Source organism: Rhinolophus sinicus, chromosome 3 (assembly GCF_057876585.1).
Source record: "Rhinolophus sinicus isolate RSI-liver-muscle chromosome 3, RSI-T2T, whole genome shotgun sequence".
Classification (NCBI taxonomy): Eukaryota; Metazoa; Chordata; class Mammalia; order Chiroptera; family Rhinolophidae; genus Rhinolophus; species Rhinolophus sinicus.
The window spans coordinates 33,188,080-33,201,848 of record NC_142503.1 but is presented as its reverse complement, the minus strand read 5'-3'; the positions used below and the strand labels follow the sequence as shown (position 1 = coordinate 33,201,848).

General features: G+C 37.0%; 1 protein-coding gene across 1 annotated transcript in view; it reads right to left on the bottom strand.

Moving 5' to 3' along the window:
* NDUFS4 (NADH:ubiquinone oxidoreductase subunit S4) overlaps window positions 1-13,296 on the bottom strand; it is a 91,356-nt gene extending 78,060 nt beyond the window's left edge. Inside the window, exon 1 of the mRNA XM_019736232.3 lies at window positions 13,142-13,296. Within this exon, the coding sequence (XP_019591791.1) occupies window positions 13,142-13,239 (98 nt within the window). The 5' untranslated portion in view covers window positions 13,240-13,296. The remainder of the gene's footprint in view (window positions 1-13,141) is intronic.
* Window positions 13,297-13,769: the final 473 nt, after the last annotated feature.

Here is a 13,769-nt window from a genome sequence, read left to right as displayed (position 1 = left end):
TACACCCATATCCTTGAGTTAGACTCTGCTTAAGGAAATGCCAATCTAAGACAAAGCCCATCCACAAGACCCTAAGAACCCATCAGCTAGCCTTTCCTTGAATATTTCTGCCCTCCCCATTCATATTCAAAGCAGATGTTCCAAGGACATACCTCCTAGTAATGTCTGTAGAAATGTAGTCTTTTGAGACTAAAAAATATAAATATTTGATGAATGACTGAACAAACTTTAACAAGCTAAGTCTTAGAGTTCATTAGGAAAAAATTAAGAGGATAGCCTACACAACATATACAAACGTTATTTGTTCCCTAAAGGTATCTCAATATAAAATATTCCTGTTCTTAATATTTGCTCAGGGGAGTTCACCTGTTATTACATCTGACTTCCAGGGTCTCTATGATCTACATGCATAAGATAAAGCAGTATAATTAGCATTACAAGTAATGACTACATTATAGTCTCTTTCATCTGACTCAACTGAGTATTTCTCCGAGATTTTTTTAAAGTTGGTACCAAAGAAAGATATTTTTTTGGTTCCCTCCCTGGTGATTAAGCTGAGATGTAAGCCTGAAAAAAACTTCCATCAGCTATGGTATCTGCCATATTGGAAAAAAACAATCCAAAGTAGTAGCTGTCATTCAGAATGTCAGAGACAAATTAGAAAGAGCCTGGTAGCTTTCTTGCTGTGGTCCCTGAGACCAGTTAGCTGTACCCTTGCCCTTTCCATTGGTTGGTAAGATAAACCAACTCCCTCTTCTTGCCTAAGCCAGTCTTTGAGTTTCTAGGTTTCTGTCACTTGTAACTGAAACGTCTAACACAAGAGCTAGTATAGACAAAATGTAGAAGACCTAATGCTCTCAATGGAAGGGATCCATGAATCCCCTAGAAATGTAACTCTGATTTTTTATGAGTGCACATATTTCTAGAGAGAAGTCACCAAACCTTCCATCAGTTACTCAAAATAAATCTGACTCCCACACCCTCTCAAAGTAGTTAAGATTTATTGGTTGATGGTCTAAACCAATTACTCAATGCATTTTTGTACCCACTTATATGTGCAACAAACTTCCATCTTTAACTAAATGCCATGATTTTCAACTAAAGACACATGTATTTTGACATCCTTTCTCTGCCCCATTTCTAAGACTCTGGTATGTTAACTCCTCCCTTCCTTCCACCACAGTTGAGAATCAATGGTTTAGAATCTGATCATATGAAGAAATTTTCTGAGTCATCTTTAGATCTTTCAAATCTTGCTAAATGCAAGATGTATTAGAATTTAGCTTTAAAAATAATTCAGCGTAGGATGGTTGGTCCTAATAAGATGTAGTAAACACACTCTATCCTGTCTCACCCACTAAACACAACCATGGACTCCAAACAGGATGCATGGAACAGCTATTTGAAAACTATGAGAAGTAAATGAGTAGATCAGGGAAGATCACCAGAATTCAAAGCACCACTCAACCAGCAATTAGTTTTCCCTCCCCATCCCTTGCCTGAACTTCATGCAGCGGGAAATCCACAAGTGAGCATTTCTCCAGGAGAAGCACTCTGCCCCCAAGGAGCTAGAAAGGGAACTAGTAGAAATGGGCAAGTGTGAAAATCACCCTTTTCTCTTCTGTGTTATCTCATGCACCATATATGAGCCAGAGGTAATCCCGTGGCCACAAGGAAACCTGCTAGAGCCAAAACTCTGAGGGAAGGTAACCTTCCTCTCCATTCACTGCAGTTGTGATTCTAAAAAGGTAGGATCAACACTTGTTGCATTTTGTTTTTTTCCTCTCTCTGTCCTTCTGTCCCCTAGTCACTAATACACGTGCAACTGCAGGACTTCACTAACAGGAATTCCAGGTTTCTGGTCAGAGCCCCAGGGAACAGGGTTTTCAGAACATAATGGAATTAAACCAGAAATCAGTAACAGAACAATAAGGAAATTTCCAAATACTTGAAAATCAAACAAAACATCTCTAAATAATCTATGCATCAAATAGAAAGTTTCAAGGGAAATAAAAAAAATATTTTGAGCCAAATGAAAATAAAATACAACATATCAAAATTTGGGAGATAAAACTAAAGCAATTCAAGAGAAAACAGAAGATGAGGAAACACTTCTAAGCTCATTTTATCAATTCAGCATTACCCTGATACCAAGTCTAAACAAAAAGAGTACAAAAAAAGAATACAGACCAATATCCTTCATAAACATAGACTAACAATTCTCAACAAAATATTAGCAAATCAAATATGGTAATATATAAAAGGAATTAAAAAACACAACTAAGTGGGTTTATCCTGAGAATGCAAGGCTGGTTCAATATTTGAAAAATCAATCAGTATAATTAAACTATTAGTAAACTAGGAGTAGAAAAAAATTTCCTGGATCTGAATAAAGGTACTTTTAAAAAAAAATCTTTAGGTACCATTTTAGTTAATGGTGAAAAACTGAGTACTTTCCCCTAAAATTGGTAAATGGCAAGAATGTCTAAAGTCATCACTCTTATAACATTTTGGAAAACAAAAAGAAACAAAAGGCTTAAAGATTGGAACAGCAGAAATAAACTGTCCCTATTCACAGAATACATGATAACCTACTTAAAACTCCCAAAGAGGATGGCTCAGTCGGTTAGAGCGCGAGCTCTGAACAATAGGGTTGCCGGTTCAATTCCCACATGGGCCAGTGAGCTGCGCCCTCCACAACTAGATTGAAGACAATTAGCTGCCACTGAGTGGCTGGAGGGGTGGCTGGATGGCTCAGTTGGTTAGAGCGCGAGCTCTCAACAACAAGGTTGCTGGTTCAAGTTCCACATGGGATGGTGGGCTGCACCCCCTGCAACTAAAGATTGAAAATGGCAACTGGACTTGGAGCTGGGCCGTGCCTTCCACAACTAGATTGAAGAACAATGACTTGGAGCTGATTGGCCCTGGAGAAACACACTGTTCCTCAATAAAAAATTAAAAAAAAAAAACAACTCCCAAAGAACCTACAAAATACTTATGGAACTAACCAGTGAGTTTAGCAAGGTTACAGGATACAAAGTCAACACAAAAATCTATCCTATTTCTATACTCAGTACAATGAGAAACTAAAATTTTTAAACAACGCTATTTACCATAGCACCTCAGAATTGAGATATTCAGGCATAAATCTAACAAAACATATACAAGCTCTGTACATTTAAAACTATGAAACACTGATAAAATAAATCAATAAATAATTGAAGAGACATACTATGTTTATGTACTGGAAGACTCCACCTAGTAAAAATGAAAACTCTCCTCAAATTAATCTACAGATTTCAAGCAATACCAAAGTCCTGCCTAGATTTTTCATAGATATACATAAGCTGATTCTAAAATTTAAATAGATATAAAGGCACTAGTTAGAAAGGAAGTAGAATAGCTGAAACAAAATTGAAAATGAAGGAGATTGTTAGAATCACAGCTACTTAATTACAGTACACATTTCCTATAAAGCTACAGTAATCAAGACCGTGTGGTATTGGCAAAGGGATTTAGATCAATGGAACAGAATACAGACTAAAACACCAGACCTAGACAAATATAGACAACGGATTGTTGACAAAGGTGCAAAAGCAATTTAATGAAAAAAGGATAGTTACAATTAATGGTGGTGGAACAAGTGTACATCTATATGCAAAAAAATTAACCTCAACTTAAATCTTGCACCTTATATAAAAATTCACTTGAAATGGATCACAGATCGGAATGTAAAACATAATACATCAAAACTTCAAGAACATAGGGAAAAATCTTCATGGTCCAAGGTTATGCAAAGAATTCTTAGATATGAAAACAAAAGTACAATTCATAAAAGAAAAAAACTGGTAAACTGGACTTTATCAAAATTAAGAACTTTTACTCTGTGAAACACTGTTAAAAGAATGGAATGAAATGAAAAAACAGGTTGGCAGAATATATTTGCAAACCTCATATATGACAAAGGACTTGTATCCAGAATATGCTAAGAACTCTCAAAGCTCAACAATTAGAAAATAATATATAGTTCAAAGAAAGATACTAGAGAAATGGAATATATTCTAAGGTCTACCAAGAGGTAGTAAAGCATTAAGAAATATGGTCATTAATAAAGGGTAAACAAACTGAAAATGTTAAGCCAGGAGCACAGATTTGGAGGGAGAATGAGTGATGATAAATGTCTTCAATTGTCTGAAGGGCTGACATGGGCGGGGGGGGGGGGGGTAGAATTTTTGTATAGAGTACTAAAAGGAAACATCATTTCCCAACTAGTCAAAATTATAGATGGTTTTCTAGGGCTACTAGAAATTCACCATATATGACGGTTCGACAATTAAGTTCGTGAACTCATCCTAGAAAAAGTGCTACGTACCTCATTGCTGAATATCACAATGGTCACCTTTGAAATACTCCCCTTGGGAAGCTGTGCACTGATGCCAGCACCTAGTCCACCCTTCAAAGCAGTTTTGGAACTTTTTCTAGAATGGCTATCAGAGCTCTTGTCATAGTACCCTTGATGTCCTGAATGTCATCAAAATGTCTTCCTTTCAATATTTCCTTTATCTTCAGGTAAAGAAAGAAGTCATTGGGGACCAGAGCAGGTGAGTAGGGAGGGTGTTCCAATACAGTTATTTGTTTACTGGCTAAAAACTCCCTCACAGACAGTGCCGTGTGAGCTGGTGTGTTGTCAAGAGCCACGAATTGTTGGCGAAAAGTTCAGGTCATTTTCATCTAACTTTTTCATGCAGCCTTTTCAGCACTTCCGAATAGTAAACTTGGTTAACTGTCCACTTAGTATAAATTCATAATAAACAATCCCACTGATATCAAACAAGGTTAGCAAAATCATTCCAAGAAGTTCACAAACTTAATTGTCAGACCTTGTATTTCTCAACTGCTAGACAATCAAGGAACAGGAAGGTTCTAGAGATTTTTATATTAAATAAAAGGTCAAACAAGATGATCATAGAGTATTCTTCCAACTCAAACATTGCATGCATCTATGAACTACAACTTCTAGAGTTAACCTACCAAAGTAGAAGGCACTGAATATCAAAAAAGGTATCCCTTCCACCCAAAATATCACCTTTCATTCGACAAAACATTATAAAGCACTTTAAGTTCCAAATTTTTAAAAAAGACTAAATAAATAACATTTTAACAAAAGCCATAGAGACCTGTTTGATTCTCTAAATCTCATTTGTACCAGGATATTAAAATTAAATTCAAATTACTAACGTCTAATTAAATCTAATTTCATTAGACTTAAAAGACAAAAGGTATAAATATACATTTCTACTAAGTATTTTGAAGAAATCTCTTGAAAAAGAAGTGCTCTTTCCACACAAAGAGTGGTAGTCCTCAAAAGAGCCAAAACATCTGTATTCACTTTAAAGCTCATCAAGACAGACTGACATTTTTAGGAGAAGCATATGGCTTGCTGAACAGTCATCTAGAACAGAATCTTTTGTCTAGTAAACCCTATTCAAGGTCTATTTACTTATGTATGGAGTGGCTGAATAAAGGAAAGAACATATTTTTGAGTCCTAGAAAACACAAAGAAATGAATTCTTCATCTAGCTTTGTTAAGGATATAGCAAATCATATTACAAAAGCAGCCAGATCTTTCCTCTCAGAGACAGTTCTCTCAACACCTGAAACAGTCTAAGAAATCACTGAAACAAAAGAACTCTAGAAAAGCATGAAACTCTCTTAGAGAACTATATCCACCAAAGGCCACCTCCCTAAAAAAAAGGCATTTCCATTTTAAAGGATAAAACACTTTCTTCTTAAAACTTTGAGGGGCAGAGTTCAACAGCTGCGCTATATTAAACCTGAGCCCTTCCAAAAGGAAGAACAAGAGTCTCCAGAGAGCGAGTAACATGGCCTGCTTTCTCCAAAATTATCAAAATGCCTGCTTTGCCTCAAAGGAAAGTTTCTCCAAGAAAAAGCCTCTATACAGTGCATGAGTGAATAACATAAAATTTAATTTAAATTAGGAAAATACACAAAAATTGAAGCACTTCTGTTTGTTTCTGGAAATCTCCATCCCTCCCTCAAGGAAAAATGCATTTTGAAGTCTTTCAAGATATAACATGGAAACTATTTTAAAAAACAAACAAAAAAAAAACACAGTAGTTTTTCAGCCCTAGCTTCCCATCAGAATCACCATAAAGCTAAGTCTCAACCTAAACTTACTGAACCAATATTTATTGGGGCCACGGCATCTCAATTTTTTATGCACGCCACAGGTGATTTTGATGCACAACAAGGGTTTAAAAATCACTTAACTGAATGGAGCATGAGCCCATAAAGGAAAAATTAAGTCTAGTGAGCAAAGGCAAGAAGAAAAGGTCACATTTGAGCAACTAACTAATTCTAAAGAACCTAAGGTTGTATGTATTCACCTATCAAAATACTCAATGACAGACAGGAGAAGGAGAATTTGATATAGAAATTCTGAATTGCTCTTATCACTACCTAAAGGACAAAAGACTTGGAACAGTTTGCTAAAATAACCAAATATGTAGATAAAAGTCGTTATGAAGAATGGGGCCACTGCATCATAATTCAGGTACAATACGGTTCCATCAGAATCTTTGGACACTGAAAACTAAATAAGAAAAGCTGCAAAAGAGCCCACGTATTATATGTAATTATCTGTCAACTTTAAAAAAAGTTCAAGGCTTTAATCACAACAAAGTAAATTTCAGCCATCATCAGAGCTTCATTAATCCTACTTTATTTTACACAAAATTCTAACAGGTTTACTTGCTTGATATTCAAACCCATGATAAACGAAAAGGGGTAGTGAAACTGCTAAAGGGAAGCAGACCAGTCAAGGAAGGATACAAAAACACTATTAAATAGCAGACACCAGAACTCAGAAAGCGTAACAGACACTTGATAGTTTTTAAAGGCAGCAGAATACAATAACTGTTTTTCCTAATGATCAGTGGAGTAAGAAAACAGAAAAATATGCAGTATACCTTAATGCATACATTATATGTATTTTGTTTAAGAGGGTAAGAAAGTATAAAAATCAAGTCACCTGTATAAAGTCTATCACAAAAAAAACCACACAAAAAAAAACAAAAAAACAATTTAGGGAGAAAAAATCCTTACTGAAAAACAAACAAAAACCCTAATTTCTCAATTGGAGACTCTCATTGTACAAAAAGGACAGTAGAGTGAAAGTAAAGAGCATTAGATAGTCTCTCAAGTAAAGAACGTACCTTACTAAAAGGAAAAGAAAACAAGATACTGAGGTTTTAATTTACTATTATCAGACATAATATTTCTCACTGTGAAAGTCAACATATTCCTTTAGACTGCTAAATCTATTTCCTAGTAATGTACAGGCAGGTATACCTCGGAGATATTGCACGTTCCGTACCAGACCACCACAATAAAGCAAACTGTAATCTTTTTGCTGGTGGAGGAGGATCCTTCCTCCAATTTGTAAAAAACACATCTGTGAAGCACAATAAAACCATATGCAATAAAATGAGGTATACCTATATAACTGAGAAAAATCTGTTTCCTAATCTGAAAAATGAAGAGACTAAGAACACCTGAGTTCACAGGATTACTACATGAGATAATGTAGGTAACGTCCTTGGCACAGGCTAATACACAGTAAGTGAGAATTAAATGTTAGCTGCTATTATTCATTTGTGCTGAGAATAACCATAAAAATTATTCTCTTACCGTATGACCCAACAATCCCTCTCCTGGGTATCTACCCAAAAAAATCTGAAAACATTTATCCATAAAGACATGTGAGCTCCAATGTTCATTGCAGCTTTGTTTACAGTGGCCAAGATATGGAAACAACCAAAATGTCCTTCGATAGATGAATGGATAAAGAAGTTGTGATATATATACACAATGGAATACTATTCGGCGGTAAGAAAAGATGAAATAGGACCATTTGGGACAACATGGATGGATCTTGACAATATAATGCTAAGCGAAATAAGTCAGACAGAAAAAGCAGAAAACCATATGATTTCACTGATATGTGGTGTATAAACCAAAAACAACAAAAGAACAAGACAAACAAATGAGAAACAAAAACTCAGACACAGACAATAGTTTCGTGGTTACCAGAGGATAAGAGGGAAGGGGGGTGGGAGATGAGGGTAAAGGGGATCAAATACATGGTGATGGGAGGAGAACTGACTGGGTGGTGAACACACAATGGGATTTATAGATGACACAATACAGAATTGTACACCTGAAATCTATGTAACTTTACTAACAATTGTAACCCCAATAAACTTTAATTAAAAAAAATTATTCTCAACGTTCACCAAGGGATGTATTTTAGAAGCTTTTCCATTTGAAATTGTCTTATTCTGTGTTCACCCCACACCAAAACAGAGACCTCTTCTAACATGGATTACACAATGTCATGCAGGGTCTCAGCTCCCCAATGCAGTACATAGTGAGGCCAAAAAGGAACACCCACAGAGCCATAGATAGAGGAGTCATACCACTATAGTCTCGCTGGAGGCTGGGTTGGAGATACAGGAAGCAGGAGCCACACGATGCACAACCTGCCGTCCGCTTCTCTGCCAACCGACCCCACTTGCTAACTGCAATCCGCACTTGGTAGCTCAGCCATGGCAGTTATATCAGTGGCTAATGGTTGACCGGTAACAGCTGATGACCAACTACTCACAGCTGAGGGCCATCTACTACCCGAGCCAGCACCTTTCCACATGAGGCCCAGGGCCTGGAAACTGCTCTCTAGGACTCTGTCCCCACACACAGGAACTAAGTTGCTCCATCTTTCTCCCTTAAGCCCCATGTATTTAACTTTTTTAAATGTCATGTTAAGTAGCTTACAGAGAGCAAGTCTCATAATCACATTTAGTTACCACTATTACAAAAAAAGCTCTCATGTTCCATGAATACCCTTTCCCAAATAAATTCATTTTCACCTCTTTTAATTTGAACACAAAAGAGGAATCTTGCCAAGGAAATGTATGAGTACAAAAAACTTATTTATAAGACAACTTCAATCCAGAAGTAAACAGTTTTAGGTGAATATCCTACACTCAGACCATTGCAAATAATTAGAAAAGCGTAAGTCTGGTAGATACTTATGTAGGTTAGTGCCTAATTGGCTTTCACTGTGACTATTAACAGACATACAGCTTATGGCTTCCTGCTTTTCCTTACAATCACACAACACTAGGTGCCATGAAACATACAAAAGTAAAGTTTTTTTCTAACCTTCCAAAAGCATGTGACCTCACTACTGATACATCAGTCCATGTGTTAATCTCTGCTCTGCGTGTGTGTGTGTGTGTGTGTGTGTGTGTGTGTAAAAGTCAGCATAGGTTGTTAGTAACCAACAATCCAAACATCTTTGTGATTTACAACAAAGGTTTACTGCTTAATCACTTTGTACGTTATGTAACCTACAAGATTCAGATTCTGCTTTGCTCCGTGTTATCTTCATTCCAGGATCTGGCTAAAATAAAAGACCCAACCCAGGATACATCCATCTCACAGCAGAGGGAAAAGGTACATGGCAAAACATGGGACAGCTCTTAAAACTTCGGCTTAACAATGCATATCATTTCCAGTTAACGCTTAATTGGCCAAAACAAAGTCCCTTAACCAATGGGGCAGTAATGTATAATCTTGTCACAGGGAATGGAAGCGAATATTTTAAACAATAATTCCATCTATCAAATATCTATCACCAAGATTAAAGAAAAATATTCAGGTTATTCAAACCAATAATAAAATGAACATTTAATAGGTAAGGTTTACTATGTGTCAGACACCATTCCAATATTTATTAATATTAAAATATTTAATTCTCCTAAGAAGACTCCAACAAAAATGACTGCTACTGATGAAACAGACCAACTAATTATGGGGTTTTTTAATGAGGAAAAAAAGTAAAAAATGAAACCTATTAGAAGGCACTTTCGAAACAATTCAAGCTCACAAAACGTGGCTTTGATATGTTCCAAAGATAGTAAAAGTAGCTGCCCTTTAGAGAGGAATTTGTTTATGCAGCTTTTCTGAAGTAGAAGCCAACCTACTGGTTTTAAATGCCTTAAATGTTTCTCAAATTTGGGCTGAGACAGCTTCTCAGTAAGGTATCATACACAGAATTCTTGTCAACCTTAGTACCTCTTACTCATTGGAGGTCCTAAGACTCATAATTTCTACTTATATAATGCTGAAAAAGGAAATAAAAGCAACAGAATAGGGTCAGAGATTGGAGTGCAAAAACAGACCTCAAATAAAGGTCCCACATACTCAGTCCCCACCACAGTTATTAACACCTGTTGCAGACCCTAAGGAGTTATGTTTGAGGTAAACACAAGATTCAATCCAAATTGACAAGTCATGAAACAGAAGTAGGTGAGATGTGTACATGAATAGGTTAAAGAAAACAAAAACCCTTGCATCAAATGTTTTGAGTCCTAAGTACTGCTATTTTGAAAGAGAGTGCCATTTTATCTGGCTTTTATATTAATATCCTAAATAGTTAAACTAACTCTGGACAATCCCTTAGGAAAGTCAGAGCAAGTAAAGATAAATGTAGGCCATTTATCAGGTTTTCCCCCCTTCTCTTCAGTTCAGAGAAATAAGAAGCACGTGGAAACTGAGACTCTAGGGCATGAGCTTAGTAACTAGATCAGCTGAATCATCTATACTGTTTAAGTAATTTTTTTTCTCTCGTGCATATGTTGTTGGATTTTTTGATTGGTCTTTTTTTGTTTGTTTGTTTGTTTTTTTACTGATCCATTAATGTAGCTGTTAACTTCTTTCCTTCTGCTAGTTTCTTTTCTCCAATACTTATATTTTTTCACTACTCCCCTCCTTATCAAGTGCCTTACTGATTCCACCCTCCCTCATTTTACTCAAGCTATCTGAACCACTGCATCATTTGCAAATGTTTTCTAAACATTACAATAAAATGAATTTTAGATGTTAATTTCCCCATTAATTGATTCTTTTTCCACACTCAGTTTTTTCAGGTCCTCCTTACTCTGAAATCATAAGGGGAAAAGAGTGCTTAAGGATGAAGAGCAAATAATATATAAGGGAGATGGATCACAGATTTCCCTTAAAGTGAGATGAATATCATAAGCTCTTTGGGTAAAAAAAGGTGGTACAGAAAGCAAACAAATGTGTCATTTGACCTGTGTTTAAAATCTGTTTTCCTTGTCTTTTAAGTTTTTTAAAATGTGAAACAAGTCATATGCAGCAAGGCAGCTGGTTAGCTCAGTTGGTTATAGTGCGGTGCTCTTAACAACAAGGTTGCAGGTTCGATCCCCACATGGGCCACTGTGAGCTGTGGCCTCCACAACTAGATTGAAATAACTACTTGATTGGGAGCTGATAGGTCCTGGAAAAACACACTTAAAATAAATAATAGTTTGGGGAAAAAAAAAGTCATACACAGCACAGCGAGCTTTATTTGGAAAACAAGGAAATAAAGGTTTACTTCTCTTTTAAAAAGTCATCTTATATGATTTAAAATTTTATTTTCAAATCTCTCCTAACACTTTTGCAAGCAGAAACTCTTTAAATTACTACTATTTCTAAGTAGTAGTAATTATAATCAAAATTTCCAAAATGTAGTATCTTAATTGTAACTACTTTAATTGCTGACAAAATGGCTGTTGACTTAGATATACAGCCATATTTTGATTAGCCATACACCAGTGGACCCTTCAAATCTGTTTTCAGTTCTAGGCAACTGTGAATACATTATTATTTGGGAATGCAAAATTAATCTCTATAATGTCTAGGAGAACAAGAACTAACCTGAGTCACCTCTATTCTAGCCCCAAGTCAACCAGTGGAATACTTTACCTTAGAGAAATACTTTCTGTTCTTCAAGTTCACCATATGAAGAAGCATTAACTACAAACTTATTTACCTTTCCCCAATCTTAGCATCCTTATTTTCCAATAACTCTGTATTATGTATATATTTCTCAACTACTGTCTTCAAGCCTTTTCGTAACCAACTGACCCTACCCAGGACCCCCTCTTCTTTCCCACTCAAAATTCACTTAAAACCTTAATAAAACTTATCTCCAAAAATCCTTTCTAATTAACCCTAGTTCTTGATATTTAATATAACACTGAATTAATTAGCATTTGACTAGACCCTCTTCAATTTTTAACCACTCCCACTCCTCCCACCCACTTCACATCAGTCCATCCAGTCTTTCCATCCTTGTTCTAAGCATTTAGTGTGGTCTCAACACAATGCATAAGACACTCAATATAAGGCCTGGTTTATATTTATATCAACAAACTGTGAAAATAGCGATGAAACATAACAAGTATTCGCAGATAAAAATGTATGTGTGTGTGTGCGCGCGCGCTGTCGTGTTGGTACTATAAAGTCTGGGAAATTATGGAAAATAGGGAAATGGAGGATTAAGTAATGGAGTCGAACAAATACCACCATCACAAAAATGCTTCAAGGCAAAACAGTAACGACAAACAATAACAAAAGTTTCTGAATTACTGTGAGGTTTACTAAAATTCTGGATGGGAAGCCTCCCAGCATTACCACCAGCCTTTTATAAATTTTAACTTCCAACAGCACACTAGCTGTGATATTTTTATTAACATTGAATTCCAACCAACTTTTCCTCCCAATCAGACTGATAAATAAAGCTATCTTTATGCTCAGAAACCCGATCAGTACCACTTAAAGCAAAGAGGAATATATCCCCCAAGTAAGCACTGCAGTGATGGGCAAACAGGTGAAAAACGGAGAGGTGCAGAAACAGGGGCGAAAAACGGGGCGAAACATCAGTGAGGCTCCTCCCATTCTCTGGGGACTAGATAGGACTCAGCTCGCAGCTCCGGAGACAACCCGACCCCACAGACCCTCTCTCACAGCAACAGGGCAAAAGTTTCCAAGAAACCGGAGGTCCTCCTCCCACCTCCCCGCGTTCACGTCCGCCTCGCCGGGCCAGCGCCCCTCGATCGCAGCTCGTCCCAAGTCCGCCCGCCCTCTCCCGGGGAAAGGGTCAGCAGAGGACGCCTTCCCCGAGGCCTGCTCAGGGACCCAGCCAGCAGAGACCTCCGCGAAAGTGAGGAGACCCAAGAACCTTGAAGAAGAAGCCTAACGACCGTGTTACCTTGTCGGAACCCTGGAAACGGAAATGGCAGCTACAGCCGCTGCCCTTCTCCCCCACAACGCTTGCCTCAGCGCCACTGACATTGAGACCGCCGCCATCTTTCTGCAGGAAAACACCAGGACGGATCGCCGCGAGGGACAAACTTCCTTCGTTTGCAAGACTGTGTAACTGCAATGTAATAGAGAGGGGGTTTTGTTTATTTTATTTTTATTTGGTCTTTTGTTAAATACTGGAGTTTAGAGGTGAAAAGTTTGGTTGAAATAGATAAGAAGGCAAGTGGATGGGAGAAAAATGCAGAACTACATTAATTGCAAATATTATCCCCATAAAGTGTAATCCTTGTTTGTTGTTAGGACTGGTTATTCACTGGTTATTTAATGAAAAGACCAAAAGAAAATACTTGAAAATGTAAACACCTGCAACTCATAATTTTTTCAAAGGACTCAGAATATTTAGGGCTGAGCCCACTGGAAGAGCCAGAGGGCTCTTTTGGTTCTTGAGAACCTAAAGTAGTACTTTTCCAAAGTGTTGCCAGATTCAGTTCGCAAGCCCTCAGGAAAAGGCTGTATTCTGTTTGATGTTCTGTAGTTGTAATGATCATAGTTTCCAAACGAAAACTCTGGACACA